This window comes from Nelumbo lutea, chromosome 4 (genome assembly GCF_056320005.1).
Source record: "Nelumbo lutea isolate HS-2025 chromosome 4, American lotus-T2T, whole genome shotgun sequence".
Classification (NCBI taxonomy): domain Eukaryota; kingdom Viridiplantae; phylum Streptophyta; class Magnoliopsida; order Proteales; family Nelumbonaceae; genus Nelumbo; species Nelumbo lutea.
In genome coordinates, this window is record NC_142687.1 from 23,285,781 (window position 1) to 23,302,144 (window position 16,364).

At 39.3% G+C, this 16,364-nt stretch overlaps 1 protein-coding gene across 5 annotated transcripts in view; it reads left to right on the top strand.

The window, feature by feature from the left end:
- Window positions 1–16,364, top strand: part of PHYLLO (2-oxoglutarate decarboxylase/hydro-lyase/magnesium ion-binding protein) — a 111,516-nt gene that overhangs the window by 13,728 nt on the left and 81,424 nt on the right. For all 5 annotated transcript variants that reach the window (XR_016112256.1, XR_016112257.1, XM_088982214.1 and 2 more), the window contains exons 7-10: window positions 10,234–10,293; window positions 10,513–10,581; window positions 13,326–13,430; window positions 13,538–13,732. Coding sequence is in view for 3 of the 5 variants with exons in the window: in XM_088982214.1 (XP_088838340.1) it covers window positions 10,234–10,293; window positions 10,513–10,581; window positions 13,326–13,430; window positions 13,538–13,732 (429 nt within the window). In the remaining 2 variants the exon portion in view is untranslated. The remainder of the gene's footprint in view (window positions 1–10,233; window positions 10,294–10,512; window positions 10,582–13,325; window positions 13,431–13,537; window positions 13,733–16,364) is intronic.

Below are 16,364 nucleotides of genomic sequence, written 5' to 3' on the forward strand. Positions count from 1 at the left end.
TCCTTACTATTAGGATTTGGCCTGCCCTTGAATCCTGTTAGGTTGATAACAGTCAAGAAGAAGGAAGAGAAAGAGAGGGAGAGAAAGATCTAGTTTGAATGAGAGAAAAATCACCTCTCCCATTTAGCCAGATTTGATTTATATTACTTATACTGTGGAAAAGACACATGTGCCCCTACTTAAGTGAGGGACACTAGATCTAACATAATCTTACACATCAACAACATAAACATAAGCATAAAGACAGAAATATCCCTACATACTCGACATTAACACTCCCCCTCAAGTTGGAGAGTATATATCATATAATCCTAGCTTGTTACATATGTAGTCCACTCTTCCCCGACTTAACCCTTTAGTAACCAAGTTTGCCCACTGGTTCCCTGTTTTAACATATGTAGTATCTATCGCTCCACTCAGCACCTTCTCTCTTACAAAGTGACAGTCAACCTTTATGTGCTTGGTTCTCTCATGAAACACCGGATTAGAAAAAATATGAATTGCAGCCTGATGATCACAATAGAGCTTCATTGGAGTGTCAACAGTGTATCCCATCTCCTATAGAAGGTTCCTCAGCCACACTAATTCACAAGTAGTATGTGCCATAGCTCTATATTCTGCCTCTACACTGCTTCTTGCCACAACTGTCTACTTCTTACTTTTTCATGTCACCAGATTACTCCCAAGAAAAGTGCAATAGCCTGTGGTAAATCTCTTATCAGACATAGAACCGGCCCAGTCAACATCAGTATATCCTTCTATTTCAAGTTTTCCACCACTCTTGTATATCAAACCACAACCAGGAGCCCCCTTTAAATACCTCACAATCCTTAGAACCGCATCCCAATGTGGAACCAGAGGTTTCTGCATGAACTGACTTACCACACTAACCTCAAATGAAATGTATGGCCGAGTAATGGTTAGGTAGTTCAGTTTACCTACAAGCCGCCGGTATTTGCTAGGGTCTTCAAACACTTCACCCATATCACTGCTCAACTTCGTGTTTGTTTCCATAGGTGTTTCAGCTGGTTTAGCACCTAACAAACCTATTTCTTCTAGCAAATCAAAGACATATTTCCTCTGACACAAGTTAATACCATGCTTACGCCTTGCTACTTCTATCCCCAAGAAATATTTCAATTTACCAAGGTCCTTTGTCTGAAAATGTTCTTGCAGAAAAGTCTTCAACCTAGCAATGCCCATTTTATCATTTCCGGTAATAACAATATCATCTACATACATCACCAATGGGATCTTTCTTGCCTGGGAGACATAACTGAAGATTGAATGGTCAACTTGGCACTGTTTCATGCCAAACTTCTTTACCACCTCACTGAACCTACCAAACCATGTTGGAGGAGACTGTTTAAGCCCATAAATGGCCTTCTTTAGTCTGCACACCTTACCGTCCTTCCCCTGAGCAACAAATATCGGTGGTTGCTCTATATAGACCTCCTCGAGCATATCACCATGCAGGAAAGCATTCTTGATATCAAGCTGATAGAGGGGCCAATCATACATAGCAGCAAGAGAGATCACAACACGAACTGAACCAATCTTATCAACCGAGGAGAAGGTCTCTGTGTAGTCAATACCATAGGTTTGGGAGTACCCTTTGGCAACCAGTCTAGCTTTCAGCCGCTCTACACTACCATCAGGTAAATACTTAACAGTATAAACCCACTTACAACCAACAACCTGCTTTACCAGGAGGAAGAGTGGTGAGGTTCCATGTATGATTATGAGTTAGAGCTGAGAGTTCTTCCATTTGCATGGCGCCATCCTAGAGAGGCAAGGGATTCCTGGACATCCTTAGGGACAACAAGGAGATAAACTGGCGATGGGAAACAGAAAGGTGAGTAAGAGAAACATAATTAGAAATAGGATGAAGGGTACAATTACGTTTACCTTTTCGTAATGCAATGGGAAGATCAAGGTCAGATACTAGGGGTGGGGCTGGTGTGGGGAGAACTGCCGGATCTGTCAACGATGATGGAGCTGGAGGAGGAGCCGGTACATGTGGGCGATGTGTATACACTTGACGGATAGGTGGCCATTCAACAGGTAGTGGCACCGGAGGCAAGGACTTGGTCATAGTTGGAACAAGAGGAACATAATCTGCAACTGGAAGAGGAAGGGAAGGAGGTAATGAGGAGGAAGAAACATCACCGGACCCTAAGAAAAATGGAGTAGACTCAATGAAGGTAACATCAATACACACAAAGGAACGTCGGGAGCTAGGATGATAACACTTATACCCTATCTGAGTCCGGGAATAGCCAAGGAAGATGCACTTAATGGATCGTGCATCCAACTTGTCCTTTCTTGGCCCCAGATTGTGGACGAAGCAGACACACCCAAAAACTCGAGGAGAAAGAGGAAACTGAGACAAGGTAGGAAACAAAGTGGTGAATGGAGAATGACCATCAAGGATAGACGTGGGCATCAGGTTAATCAAGAAGCAAGAAGTAAGCACCACATCACTCCAAAAGGGTTCAGGGACATTCATGTGATGCATGAGAGATCGAGTTGTTTCCAAAAGATGATGATTCTTTCTCTCAGCCACCCCATCTTGTTGTGGGGTGTAGGTACATGAAGTCTGATGGATAATGCCATGTTGGTCCAAGTATTCTTGAAATGATGAAGAGAAATATTCACGACCTTTATCAGAACGAAAATTTTTAATGTGAACACCAAATTGGTTGCGAATCTTAACATAAAATTTTTGGAAAATGGTAAACAATTCACTCATTTCTTTCATTAAATAGAGCCACACCATCCTTGAATAATCATCAACAAAAATGACAAAATATTTATATCCATTGTATGGCATTACTTTATAAGGACCCCAAACATTTGAATGAACCAGAGAAAAAGGACTCGACATACGGTTATCAACCCTAGGACTAAAGGGAACACGATGATGTTTCCCCAACTGGCACGACTCACAATCCAAAACAGAAAGATGACTCAATGAAGGAACCAAAGACTTCAGAACTTTCAACGAAGGATGACCTAAGCGACAGTGCCACTGGAGAGGAGAGAGAGATGACTGGAGAGCTGTTGACGTTCTTCCACCACCGTCAAGATAATACAATCCACCAGCTTCATGCCCTCCACCAATCTTCATCCCCGTCTTGAGATCTTGAAAAACACAGAAGAAGGGTAAAAAGTAATAGAGCAATTAAGAGACTTGGTCAACTTACTAACTGACATAAGGTTAAAAAGAAATTTAGGGACATACTAAACCGAGGATAAAGGTAAGGGGGTCATGTTGACATTGCCAACACCACAAATGGAGGATGGCGAAGAAACCAAGAGAAAACCCTAGACTGGGTGCACAGAGAACAGAATTTTGGGCAGGTCTGATTTGCTCAGTTCAGCTCTGATACCATATTAGGATTCGGTCTGCCCTTGAATCCTGTTAGGCTGATAATAACCAAGAAGAAGGAAGAGAAAGAGAGGGAGAGAAAGGAGAAGAAGAGAGGAGAAGAAAGGGAGAGAAAGGTCTAGTTCGAATGAGAGAAAAATACCTCTTCCATTCGACCAGATTTGATTTATATTACTTATACTGTGGAAAAGACACATATGCCCCTACTTAAGTGAGGGACACTAGATCTAACATAATCTTACACATCAGCAACATAAACATAAGCATAAAGACAGAAATACCCCTACATACTCGATGCAAACACTTACAAATAAAAGAAACAATAATATGTACAGAGCTGATCTAGTGCAGCATATATATATTACAAGAATACTCCCAATGGTAATAAAAGGACACAATTATCCCTTAGCTCCTCTACAGTTTTAACATTGGTTGTTGTGCCCTCATACATATGGTGAAAGGTGCTGAAATAAAGATCTGTAAAAGAAAGGAATATTTTTTGAAGAAGAAGAGAAGAAAGGAGAAAAGGAAGAGAAGAAATTCGAGAGAGAAAATAGAACAATAATGCTGGCCGCCCTCTTCACTATTATTTATAGTCTAAACTAATAAAGAGTGCAAAGACCAATATGCCCTTATACGGCGGCTAACACATAAAACAACATAAAACAATTAAAATAATTGCTCAAAAAGGACCCAACAAGAGTGTTGTGGTCCCCACTTCCTATCTAAACAATAAATAATAAAAAACTACCACAATAGACTGCACAATTTGTCTAAAACCTCAACACTCCCCCTTAAGTTGGGAGTAAATGTCAAACATTCCCAACTTGCGTAGATTGTATTCAAGCTTGTTTTTTGCAACCCTTTTGGTGAAGACATAAGCCAATTGTAGTTCAGAGGAGACATAAGGCAAGCAAACTTCTCCAGTTGTCACCCTTTCTCTTATGAAGTGCCTATCAACCTCAATGTGTTTAGTCCTGTCATGCTGAATTGGATTGTGGGCAATATTGATTGCAGTTTGGTTGTCACAATATGACATCATGGGCTCCTCAACTTTTATTCCAATCTCACTTAGTAGAGATCTCATCCAAAGTAGTTCTGAAACACCATGAAGCATAGATCTATATTCCGCCTCTATACTTGATCTAGCCACAACTAGCTGCTTTTTACTCTTCCACGAGACCAAGTTTCCTCCCATAAAGGTGCATACCCCTGATGTAGATCTCCTGTCATCTAAGAAACCTGCCTAACGTACATCTGTGTAGGACTCCAACTTTAAACCCAAGGAACATGCATATATTGACTCACAACACTAACATAGGAGATGTCTGGACATGTCATACATAAATATAGTAGTCGGCTTACCATCCTCTGATATCTTCCTACATCCTTAGCCAACTCACCATCCAAAGCATTAATTCTATGATTTGGATCAATAGGAGTATCGGTTGGTTTAGTTCCTAGCTTCCTGTAGTAAATCCAACATATACTTCCTTTGACAGATGAAAATCCCATACTTGGATCTTGCAACCTCAATCCCTAGAAAGTATTTTAGTTCACCTAGATCCTTGATCTCAAACTCTTGCTGTAGTGACTTCTTGAGTGCATCAATCTCCTTCAGATCATTTCCTGTAACAACTATATCATCTACATATGCAATCAATACTAACAAGAGTGCCTCTCTCTTTTTTACAAAGAGAGTATGGTTGGATTGAGTCCGTGTGTACCCAAAATGGATAAGTGCTCTACTAAACCTGTCAAACGATGCCCTAGGTGACTGTTTCAAACCATATAGTGATTTATTTAGCCTATATCCCTTACCAACATTCTCATAAAAACTAGCTGGAATGTTCATATATACCTCCTCTTGCAGATCACTATTAAGGAAAGCATTTTTAACGTCAAGCTGGAATAGAGGCCATGAATAGGTAGTTGTTAGGGACAAGAGAATCCAAATTGAACCCGTCTTAGCAACTGGTACAGAAGTCTCTAGGTAATCAATACTATAGGTCTATTTATACCCTTTTGCAACCAACCTTGCCTTGTACTCCTCTGTCTGCCATTAGCCTTGTATTTCACAATGAACACCCATTTGCATTTGACTATCTCTTTATCTGTAGAAAGATCAACTATTTCCCATGTCTGATTTTTAACAAAGGCTTCCATTTCTTCTTGCATAACTAGTTCCCACTCGGGTTTGGAGAGAGCCTCGCTGACATTCCTATGTATAGACACAAAATCCAAGGAAGAAAGGAAAGCACGGTAGGAGGGTGATAAGGCACTGTAGGAGATATGGTGTGAAATGCAATGTGCTGTACACTTTCTCTTCCCTTTGCGGAGTGCAAAGGGAAGTTCAAGATTAGAGGGATCAGTTGCCACAATAGTGTTAGGTACAAAAACATCATTATCAGGGGAAATAACAGGATCAGGCTCAAGGGAAATACCTGGAACTGTATTAGTCGAACCTAGGATCTCAGATGGACTGATGGAGAGTGGTGTAGATTCTTCTATTTGAGCATGTGTGGAGTCAACCCTCTTCTGGTGGTGCTGATAGACCTGTGAGGTTGGTCGTAGTGGATAAGGTAGTGGGATTGTAGTTATTGATGGTGGAATAGGTAAATCAGATGAAGGAACAAATGACATCGGAAGAGGGACAAGTTGTAAGTTCTCTTTTCTAAAACACTCCCCCCTGAGGAGAACCGCCCAAGAAAAAGAAAGTAAACTAAAAAAAGGTAACATCCATAGTAATAAACTTACTCCCCGACATTGGATCATTACAACAATACCCCTTTTGGTTTTGAGCATACCTAAGGAAAACACATTTCTTGGCCTTAGGATTCAATTTCTTGCGATGAGGACCAAGAATGTGAACAAAGGAGACACACCCAAAAACTCTCAAAGGTATATGAAATATCTCCCCATCTGGAAAAAGCAAGCTGAAAGGTGCCTTAAATTCCAAAGTGCGTGAAGGAACACGATTAATCAAATACATGGCTGTGAGAACTGTATCCCCCTAAAAACGATTAGGAACTGAGGCACACACCATAAGGCTCCTTGCCACCTCCACAATATGTCTATTCTTCCTCCCTGCTATCCCATTCTGTTGTGGTGTGTATGCACAACTACTTTGATGAATCACACCATGCTCCAAAAAGTATGAGGACAAGTCCTTCTCAAAGTATTCTCTAGCATTATCTGATCTGAAGACTTTAATCCTCACTCCAAATTGTGTGAAAACCATTTGGTAGAACTGTCACACCAAAATGGGTACTTCATCATGTGATCTCATCAGATATATCCAAGAATACCATGTATGATCATCCACAAACAAGAAAAAATAACGGTAACCACCCATGAAAGAAATGCGGTATGTTGTAAGGACCCCATACATCAATATGATCAATATTAAAAGCAAAGGAACTTCTTTTATTACTTGGTTTAAAAGAATGTCTACAATGCTTTCCCAACTTACAGCTTTCACATTCCAAACTAGACAATTGAACAAACTCAAACAACTTTGGAAACAAAAACCTCAGTAAAATGAAAGAAATATGATCCAAACGATTATGCCAGAGCATAATCTGATTCACTGACTCTAATACACTACTACTGTTGTTACTAACATGATGGCTCTAATGTCTTGGGATCTCATCCAGAAGGTAGACTCCATTCACCTCACGACCACTCCCAATTGTCCTCTTTGATTCCAAATCCTGCAAAACACAATTAGTAGGAAGAAAGGTCATTGAGTAGTTCAATTTTTATATCAGAGAGCTTACTGAAAGAAGGTTTATGTGGAGTTTAGGGACATGTAAGACAGAGGATAAAGTAATGCCATTAATCATGTGATCAGATGCATATGAACTACCTGTATGAGCAAAGGAAGTAGTATGGTTGGCTCCTGCACTGTTCTGCCCATTTGAAGAACTAGAGTTGGCTGGGTCCTTCTTACTCATAAGCTGTCCATACTTTTCCAATTCAATCTTCATTGTTGCTACTGTTGCAATGGACTCTAGATCAGCCTGGGAGAGGAGTCTTGAAGGGTCTCTTGTAATTGCCACATTTGCATTTCCCTTCTTCTTGATCCGAGTTGGTACAAGATGAGGGTAAAGCTTCCAACAAGTGTCTTTGGTATGTTTAGTCTTCTTGCAATAGTCACACACCAAGTCCTTCTTGTCCTCCTTCCTAGCCTCACTACTCTCCCTATCTCCATTTGGCTTAGATTTAATTGTACTAACCATAGTTGACTGATCAATCCCAGGCTTTCTCAACGTACATTTCCTCCTGCTCTCCTCCCCAGAGACAAAGGCATAAGCTTGAGACAGAATCACACTTTCTCTAGAAAGGAGATGTTGCTTGGCAATGTTGAATTCAGGGTTCAAGCCAGCCAAGAACTAAAAAACCCTATTCTTTTCTACTAACCCTTGATAGGTTGCCGCATCCTTCATACTCTCCCAAACCATAGTTTTTAAGTGGTCGATCTCCTGCTAAAGAGTTTTCAGCATGGAGAAATAAGTGGCAAGAGGTTTATCTCCCTGTTTTGTACTAATCACATGATTCCTTAACTGATAGGCTCTAGCTACATTTTGTTTCTTAGAATAGGTTTCAGTCACTCCATCCCAAATCTCCCTTGCAGTATTAGCCCACAAAAAATTTTTACCAATGTGAGGTAACATAGAGTTACACAGCCAGGTCATCACCATGTAATTCTCCTGTACCCACCAGGATGGATCTGTATCAGGTTTCTTCTCCTATACCCCCATTGATGTGCCCCGGTTTCCCACGAGCACCAATGGCCATCTTGGCTGATTGTGCCCATTCTAGATAATTTGTATCATCAAACTTAACTGTAGTAATAATTCCAGACCTAAAAATATAACTACTACCTCCAACACTCAGACCCATGTTACCGGTGTACTTCTGCTCGATACTCCAACTCTCCATTTTACTTCAAATAGTTCAAAAGAAAAAAATTATTAGGTAGAGCCTCCAAGATCAAATTGATCTCACACACAAAGGTAACATATCTTTCTAGAAGAAGAAAACCCTATGCGGAGAGAAAATCTCTCTCCTCCCACTATCTCCCACTGGAGAGAAAAGTGAATAGGCCACTCCAGAAGGCCCAGAAAATTCCAAAAACCTGACCACCCCCTATAGAATACTTAGAGAAGTCCAACAACACCTGGGCACCCAATATCAGATCAAAATTGAAGAGTCCAACTTGACTAGGACTTTTCCCCGCACTCCAGTTCTTCCTGATTTTAATGCCAAAACATAGATCACCCTCCTAATGACTAGATCGCACCAAAAAATCCATGAACTGGGCAATTTGAAGTGGATCGATCAGCCCTTTATCTTCTCATGCAATTGGTTGATCTAGGACTGCATGGAAAAAACTTCAAGAAACCCTAGCTGAGCTCTGATACCAAGTAGAAAGGTGCTGAAATAAAGATCTTTAAAAGAAAAGAATATTTCTTGAAGAAGAAGAGAAGAAAGGAGAAAAAGGAAGAGAAGAGATTTGAGAGAGAAAAGAGAGCAATAATGCTGGCCACCCTCTTTACTCACTATTATTTGTAGTCTAAAATAAGAGTACAAAGACCAATATGCCCTTATAGAGTGGTTAACACATAAAACAGCATAAAACAATTAAAATAATTGCTCAAAAAGGACCCAACAAGAGTGTTGTGGTCCCCACTTTCTATCTAAACAATAAATAATAAAAAGCTACCACTATAGACTACACAATTTGTCTAAAACCTCAACACATATCCTTAATTAGGCTCACAATATTGTATCGTTTTCTTCTTTTGTACTCTCAAACCTATTAGTGTTTTGCTTATCGTGATCCTCTAATTGGATTGTACAAATATTGTGATTTTCTCTCTGGTCCTCTACCTAAAGTTAATTATGGGTGTACTTGAAAGCTGCCTCCCCTGGTCCTCTAACTAAGCTTTTGGAGGTATCAAGTAATTATCAGCCTTCTGGAAACACTGTATAGTATTTCCTTGTATTTTTTTCTTTGAAATGGTAATTTTGAATACTGTTTTGAAGAGGAAGGCAGGTGTGCATGAGAGGTTGTAATTTTTTTAAGAGCAACTCATAAAAGAGTATTAATGTAATCGTATATATTATTATCATGTACAAAAAAGATGTGGCAGCTAAAATACTTTCTTGTACTCTTATTTTTCTCTTTTTAATTTATCTTCTTATCTTCGATGACTGTTGCTCACCTTTCTTGTACTATTCTTTTTCTCTTTACAAAATTTTATTTTACTTATGAATGAAAAAACAAAAAAGAAGTGGCAGCTAAAAGCCCAAAAAGGCTCTATACCAAAAGCAGCCTAGTCAATTTAAGACAAAAAGCTCCACTTTTAAGTGGTTTGAACTCTTTTCACCCCAATGCCCATTTAATTAGAAAACTACAAACATCCATACAAATAGGAAGAAAAGGCCTTTCGGCATTTTCAAAAATTCTGTGATGGCTCTCTTTCCAAACGAACCAGTAGATAAACCAATGGAACCATAACCCATGATATCACCCCTGCAAGACAATAGGAAAAGCAGCCTAGGAAAGAACTGATGACATATTGGGATTTGGGAGGACAGAACTAGACCATGCCAAAAGTGAAAGAGGAGAAATTCCATGGAGCCGATGCTATAGGGCACTGGAGGAACAAATAATACATGGATTTCTCAGCTTCTATATACACACACACAAAACAAAACTATTATGGATAGGAATGCCTGTTACTGAGGTGGTTGGTGGCTAGAATTTTATCCTGAAATAGTAGCCACGTGAGAGTTTCAACTGTGGAAGGAATTGATTACAAAGTTCAATGCAGGTATACATTGGTGCACATTCACTTGCTGGTACAATTTCCGGATCTAATCACTTGCAATTGGTACTCTCTCTATCCTGGTACTTTTTTTGCCATTTGGATCTCCTTCCATGTATATTCTTTGGGTGGTCATGTGCTTCTTATTGTTGTCAAAATATTTTCTTGGGTATAAAATCACAGGGTTTACAACTAACATTGTTTATGGAGCATGTTGGTCTTTGGACTATTACAGTGGAAATCATTTGTTGGATGAATGAAGTTTTTTTTTTTTTTTTTTTGCAGGAAGATTGTCTAGCTTCTTCTCAGTTCTATTTCAGGTTATCGGCAACCATTGCATTTACGAATTACATGGTACCTTGACTGCTATAGCCTGAAACTGTTTCAGGAATTGCTTTAAGTATTGCTCTGTATCATACATGTTATATAAGTATATTGTGGTATGAAATGACATAAATGGCATAATGATAGGATTTTGTTAATTTATATTGAGATGTAACAGATTTAATCTACAGTCCATTGAGATGTTATGTCAGATTTCAAGCCTAAGCCTTGTTTCACACTTTTCTCTTTTTCCTCACCTAGATTCTATACCATTAATTCTAAACCTGATAATCAGCATATGGAATCAGCTACATGAGTCCTGTTTTAGTGCCATATCCATTTTCCATCTTAGTTTTTCCTTTCCATTTCCAAACATAATTAGGTCAAAATCCTCATTTTTTTGGCAATTTCCTAATATGTCACATAACACCTGTTGAGACGTTGAAGGTTGTGACCCTTTGACTGGATTATTTGACTACACTAATTAAACTTTAGTCTTTGAATTCCTAGTGACTTACATAATATCACCCATCTAACCATAAATAAATCTTTTGTTACATAATTTAAGTATGTTAATCTAAACTCAGCTGCAGAAAATTATGGTGCACCAGTCTTCCTTAATTGGAAGGAACTATGCACTTGTCACAAGCACTGTGTTCTTGCCATGGGATACTTGTATATGAGCAACTGTAGAAGGTGTTTGAACTGATCATATTGTCTGGTATTGCAAAAGCATACCTATCAGACACGGTAGGATGCTTTGGAGGACCAACAGAAATCCTCCGGAGATGAGCAAACACTTCCTCTAGAGGGGGAAGGGTAGATACACCTAGTATCTGTGCTCTCACTGGTTCATATTCAGCCTTCAACCTTACTAGAAATCTAGTTTACATCAAGTTGTTCTCTCTGTTGTTGTTGAATTTTGACATCAGATGTAAGGGGATGATAAACACTTAATTCATTCCAAAGATTCCTCATTCTAGCAGCTAGCATAATACTCCTCAAGACTTTGATTACCTTGTAAGGGGGAATATAATGCTAGATTTATGTTCACTGCTGTCTCCCATTGCTGCCATAAAAAAAAACTCCACTCACTAGTACTTCACCACCTTACTTGCTAGTCACCACACTGCACATATATTTTCAGCCCTAACTGTCACTGCAGTTCTGCTCTTTCAGCACCATAAAAGACACCCAAATGCACACATACCACTAGGTTTGCAACTGATCACTACTTATTTCACACTGTATCACACATATAACCTATTTATTTAAACTTCACAAATCAGTCCTGCACTAATCTGTTCACCACACCACCTGAAGCAGTCCTCTTTGATCCATTGATTAGAGTGTTTCTACAATCCACATGAAACAAACACCACACAACCAACTGGAGGCATGAAAACATCCAAAAAGGAAGAACGAAAACTCCTTTTCAGCCTTTCTGTGAAACTCCAAGGGATCGATGAGATCTCTGCAGAGATTTAGGGCAAAGGGTGAACCAAAAAATTCTGGGTTGACCTGAACTGTATATAGTGGCTCTGATACCATGTTACAGAACTGATCTGTACTGGTTTCAGCCCTAGATTAGCAGAGAATAATAGCGGAAGAGAGAGAGAGAAGGGAGAGGGAAGAGAGAAAGAAGAGAAGGAGAGAAAAAGTGGTTTGAACTAGAGAAGATGTCTTTCTCTAGTCGGCCAGATATTATTTATATATTTCTGATTAAAGACGCAAAGACACTTTTGCCCTAATTATGGGACATAGTACTTAAACCAAAACATAAAAGACATTACACCACACTATCAATATAAACTGAAATGACAAAAAATGTTTTAAAATGCAGAGGCGTGATGCGAGGCATTCCACTACTTAGAGGCATGAGGCGTAATTCAGAACGCAAGAAGCGTATGCCTCCCAAACACAAGGAGGCATAAGCCGCCTTAAGAGGAGGGGGTTAGGAGGAGGAAGGGGGGATCTCATTTTTTCTTTATTTTTAATAAAAATCTTTTATATTAAGAAGAATAAAGATGCATAACATTAGTTGAAAGGGGGGGGGGGGGGTTTGGGGGCGAAGCCCCCCAGCTGAAGGGGCAGGGGGCAAACCACTTTCTTTCCTCTTTATCTTTTCTTCTCTTCCCTTTCATTTTCTTTCATTTTCTCTTTTTTTCTTCTCTTTCTTTTTCTTTCCCTTCCCTTTCTTTTCTTTTCCTTTCCTTTCCTTTTTTTTTTTTCTTTTTTAAGATGTGCATGAGGCGCACGCCTCTAGCACGTCTCATGAAAAAAGTGCATGAGGCGTACGCCTCAGAGGTGTCAGCACTTCTGGCATACGCCTCAGGGCGTTTTGGGAGCGCCTCGCCTGGAGGCGTGCCTCCAGGCGTACGCCTCCCACGCCTTTTAAAACACTACAGGCAAACTACCCCTGTATAGCCGACTCTAACAACTCTCTATCTGGTTGTGCATGAATTGAGCTGTTACCAAATGATGTTTGCTATGGTATTTATGTCTAGAACCCAATATGATGTTTAGGCACATGCCTGTTACGATAAGTGGTGCGTAAGGTACTCTGACATTTTGAGTCTTATGTTGCCTTGTCTTCTCCTATCATGTCTTCGCTCCCTTCTTGCCCATGCTTATGTAAGGAAGAGACATTTGTGTCACATTGCAAGATATAAATGTGACTCCTTCTTTCCATTGTCTTTTCATGTTCAATTTATTTAATGTGCAGTATCTATTTTATGTGTAGTGCATCAAAATTTTCTATCTTTCATTGACAGAATGATGCTTCCAGTCATTTGAGTTGCTCAGTGCAAGATTATGCTAACATCAATGCTCTTTGGGCCTCACTGATAATTGAAGAATGTACGCGGCTTGGTTTAACTGTAAGTCTAGTTCTGATAATAAAAAAGTCCAGCAAATACTTTTATCATCAGATCATAAAACACTTTTAGCTATTCTAGTATTTATTTCTAATTCATTCTTTATTCAGTACTTCTGTATAGCCCCAGGATCAAGATCATCTCCTCTTGCAGTTGCTGCTTCCAGTCATCCCCTTACAACATGTATTTCATGTTTTGATGAACGTGCCCTTGCATTTCATGCTGTTGGATATGCAAAGTCATCTTACAAACCTGCTGCTGTCATAACTTCATCAGGCACTGCTGTCTCCAATCTTCTTCCAGCAGTGAGATTATTCTCTCTTGTGTTCTTTTTATTTGAATGTTCTTCTATGGATATCATGTTTCATTTTTCATCATCCTGTCGGTGTTACTAGTTGCCATAGGAAGATAATTTCTTTTTCATATTATTTGACAACTAATTAGAATTGATATTTTTTCTTTGTTCTTGCTTATGTTATCTGCATTTTGAGTCATGTTGTGATTTGTGATGCATCACATCGGCATGTATCTCCCTTAAAACCATGTTATGTCATGATTCAAAGCAATTTAAGGCTTCTGTCTTTTGTATGGTAAGATTATGAGCTCTCCAGTATTGGTATCTGTAGAAGTAGGTAATCTACACTAGAGGGTTTCTCTACTGGGGAATTTGGATGTCTGTGTAGAAGAGGTGGTGATTTGGTGCACTAAAGTCCTATGGGTGGAGCAGGGGAAGATGGATCTGGGGGTGTTTTTAGGTGCATTGTCTATTGCCTTGGCCCAGGTTAAGCAGAAGCAGTCTCTGGGAGGGTTATGTGACAGAAAACTGTCTATTCCATAGTTGTCAAGGTGCCTAGGCAATTCTAGGTGACAATCAAATGCTTAGTACCTAGTTGTGTAGGTAGGTACCTAGGTATCACCTAGGTAATAGAATTTTACAAAGAAAATAACTAAATTCTATGCTAATTTCCTAAAGTAGGAAATGCAAAAGATCTGATCTGATTTGAAATCTGTGATAAGAAGAAGAAAGAGAAAAGATTGTGCAGAGAAGAGAAGAGAGAGGTTGAAGAGAATGGTGAGAAGCCAAAAAAATCCGATCTGGCCGCCCCTTTCATTATCTTATATACTCATAAATAAAATTGAATACAATGACAAGTATACCCTTAGTAAGTTGGCTACTACAAGAAACACAGGTGAACACTCTTAACTAAACATAAACTAATGGGCCTTGGGCCCAATAACTCTCTAACTAAACTTTATAAATAAAACAAATGTTATCAGCCCAATCTCAACACCTAACTATTCTTAACTTTTTTTTTTAATCCCCAAAATTTACTCCAGGTGGAGGGGTGGCCACCATAAAATTTTATTAATGATTCCAAAAAAATAATAGCCTAGGAGGGGGGATGTAAAAGCCTTACCCCTCGAGAAAAGCTATATACAAAGAGATCATCATCAAAACTATAAACAGTAATTATAAAAGGATCCAAATGATCTCTATAGAAAACTAACAAAAAATTAACTAAAACGCAAAACAGGAATGCCAAGACCATCATTCTTCAAAAGATTCTGAGTTTCATGTGGGAGGTCAGCCAAGGAGTTTTATATTAAGTTGTTGAGGGAGCCACATCCCAACTTTGAAAGGCTATTCACAACCTGATTTTCTTCTCTGTAGATATGAATGAAGTGCAAGTTCATAACCGCCTGAAAGTTCTTGATAAGATCCAACCAATACCAATTCTGCTAGGGGGATTTACGTTTTCTCATCATTATGTTATGGAGGACTTTAGAGTCTGTCTCAACTAACAACTTCATAATTCCCATTGCTCGAGTGAGCTCAAGACCCTCTGTTAAGGCCAGAGCCTGCATGTAAATCGGTTTTCATTCCAAAACAGCTATGGAAAGCAACCACAAAATTATTACCACCATCACGGATTATTCCCCCACCCCCGCTTGGGCCTGGATTTCCCTTAGAAGAGCCATTGACATTTAATTTGTAGAAGCCATCTGGAACAGGCATGATGTGTACCACTTTGAGACTAACACCCCTAACTGGTGGTATTTTAATTCCCAAACCAATTAGAGATAACTTCTCGTGGGGGATAAAATAGTACTCTCCACCTTACTCAAATCGGCTACTTCTTGGATCCACTTCTTTATTTTGAAAATCACATTTTGGGAGCAATGAGCTAGCCCTTTCATTTTCCTTTGGCAGTGTTCTTTCCAAATTTCCCAAGGGATAGAGCAAGCTATGGCCCTTACCGTTTTATCCCATTGGTTTTGAGAGTTATCTGTCACGAAAGCCATCTGTGAATCACAACCTTTATGGGTTCATGATAAAAGAAGTCTATCCCCAATATTGAACTGAAATGAGACCACACTTTTCTAGCCAAGTTACTGTAGCAAAATAAATGATCCACATCTTCGGATTTAGGCTCCTTACAGCAACAGCATCTCGACACTAGAGGAACTTCAATGTATTGATAATCCAAGTCCACCGCGAATCTAGATTTTAGATGCCTCCAGATGAAATACTCACTTTCGTAGGGATGACTTGATTCCAAACTGCATGCCACCACACAACTTCCTGTTGTTGTCTCATCACCCAATTCCAAGCCGATTTGGTTGTAAACACACCATCACTGCTAGATATCCATACCACCTCATCACGCCGATTGGAATCTTGATCTTCGAGCTGAGAATTTGATTAAGGATTTCATCATTCAAACCCAAATTTTGTAGATGCCATTCACCTGTTTCATCCAGAATATCTTGGACACAAAGCTGGATATCAATCCCCTCCATATATATATATATATATATATTTTGATCAATAACAATGGATTTTATTAAAAGATAGGAAAACCAGAATTCCAAGCCGATTTGGTTGTAAACACACCATCACTGCTAGACATCCATACCACCTCATCACACCGATTG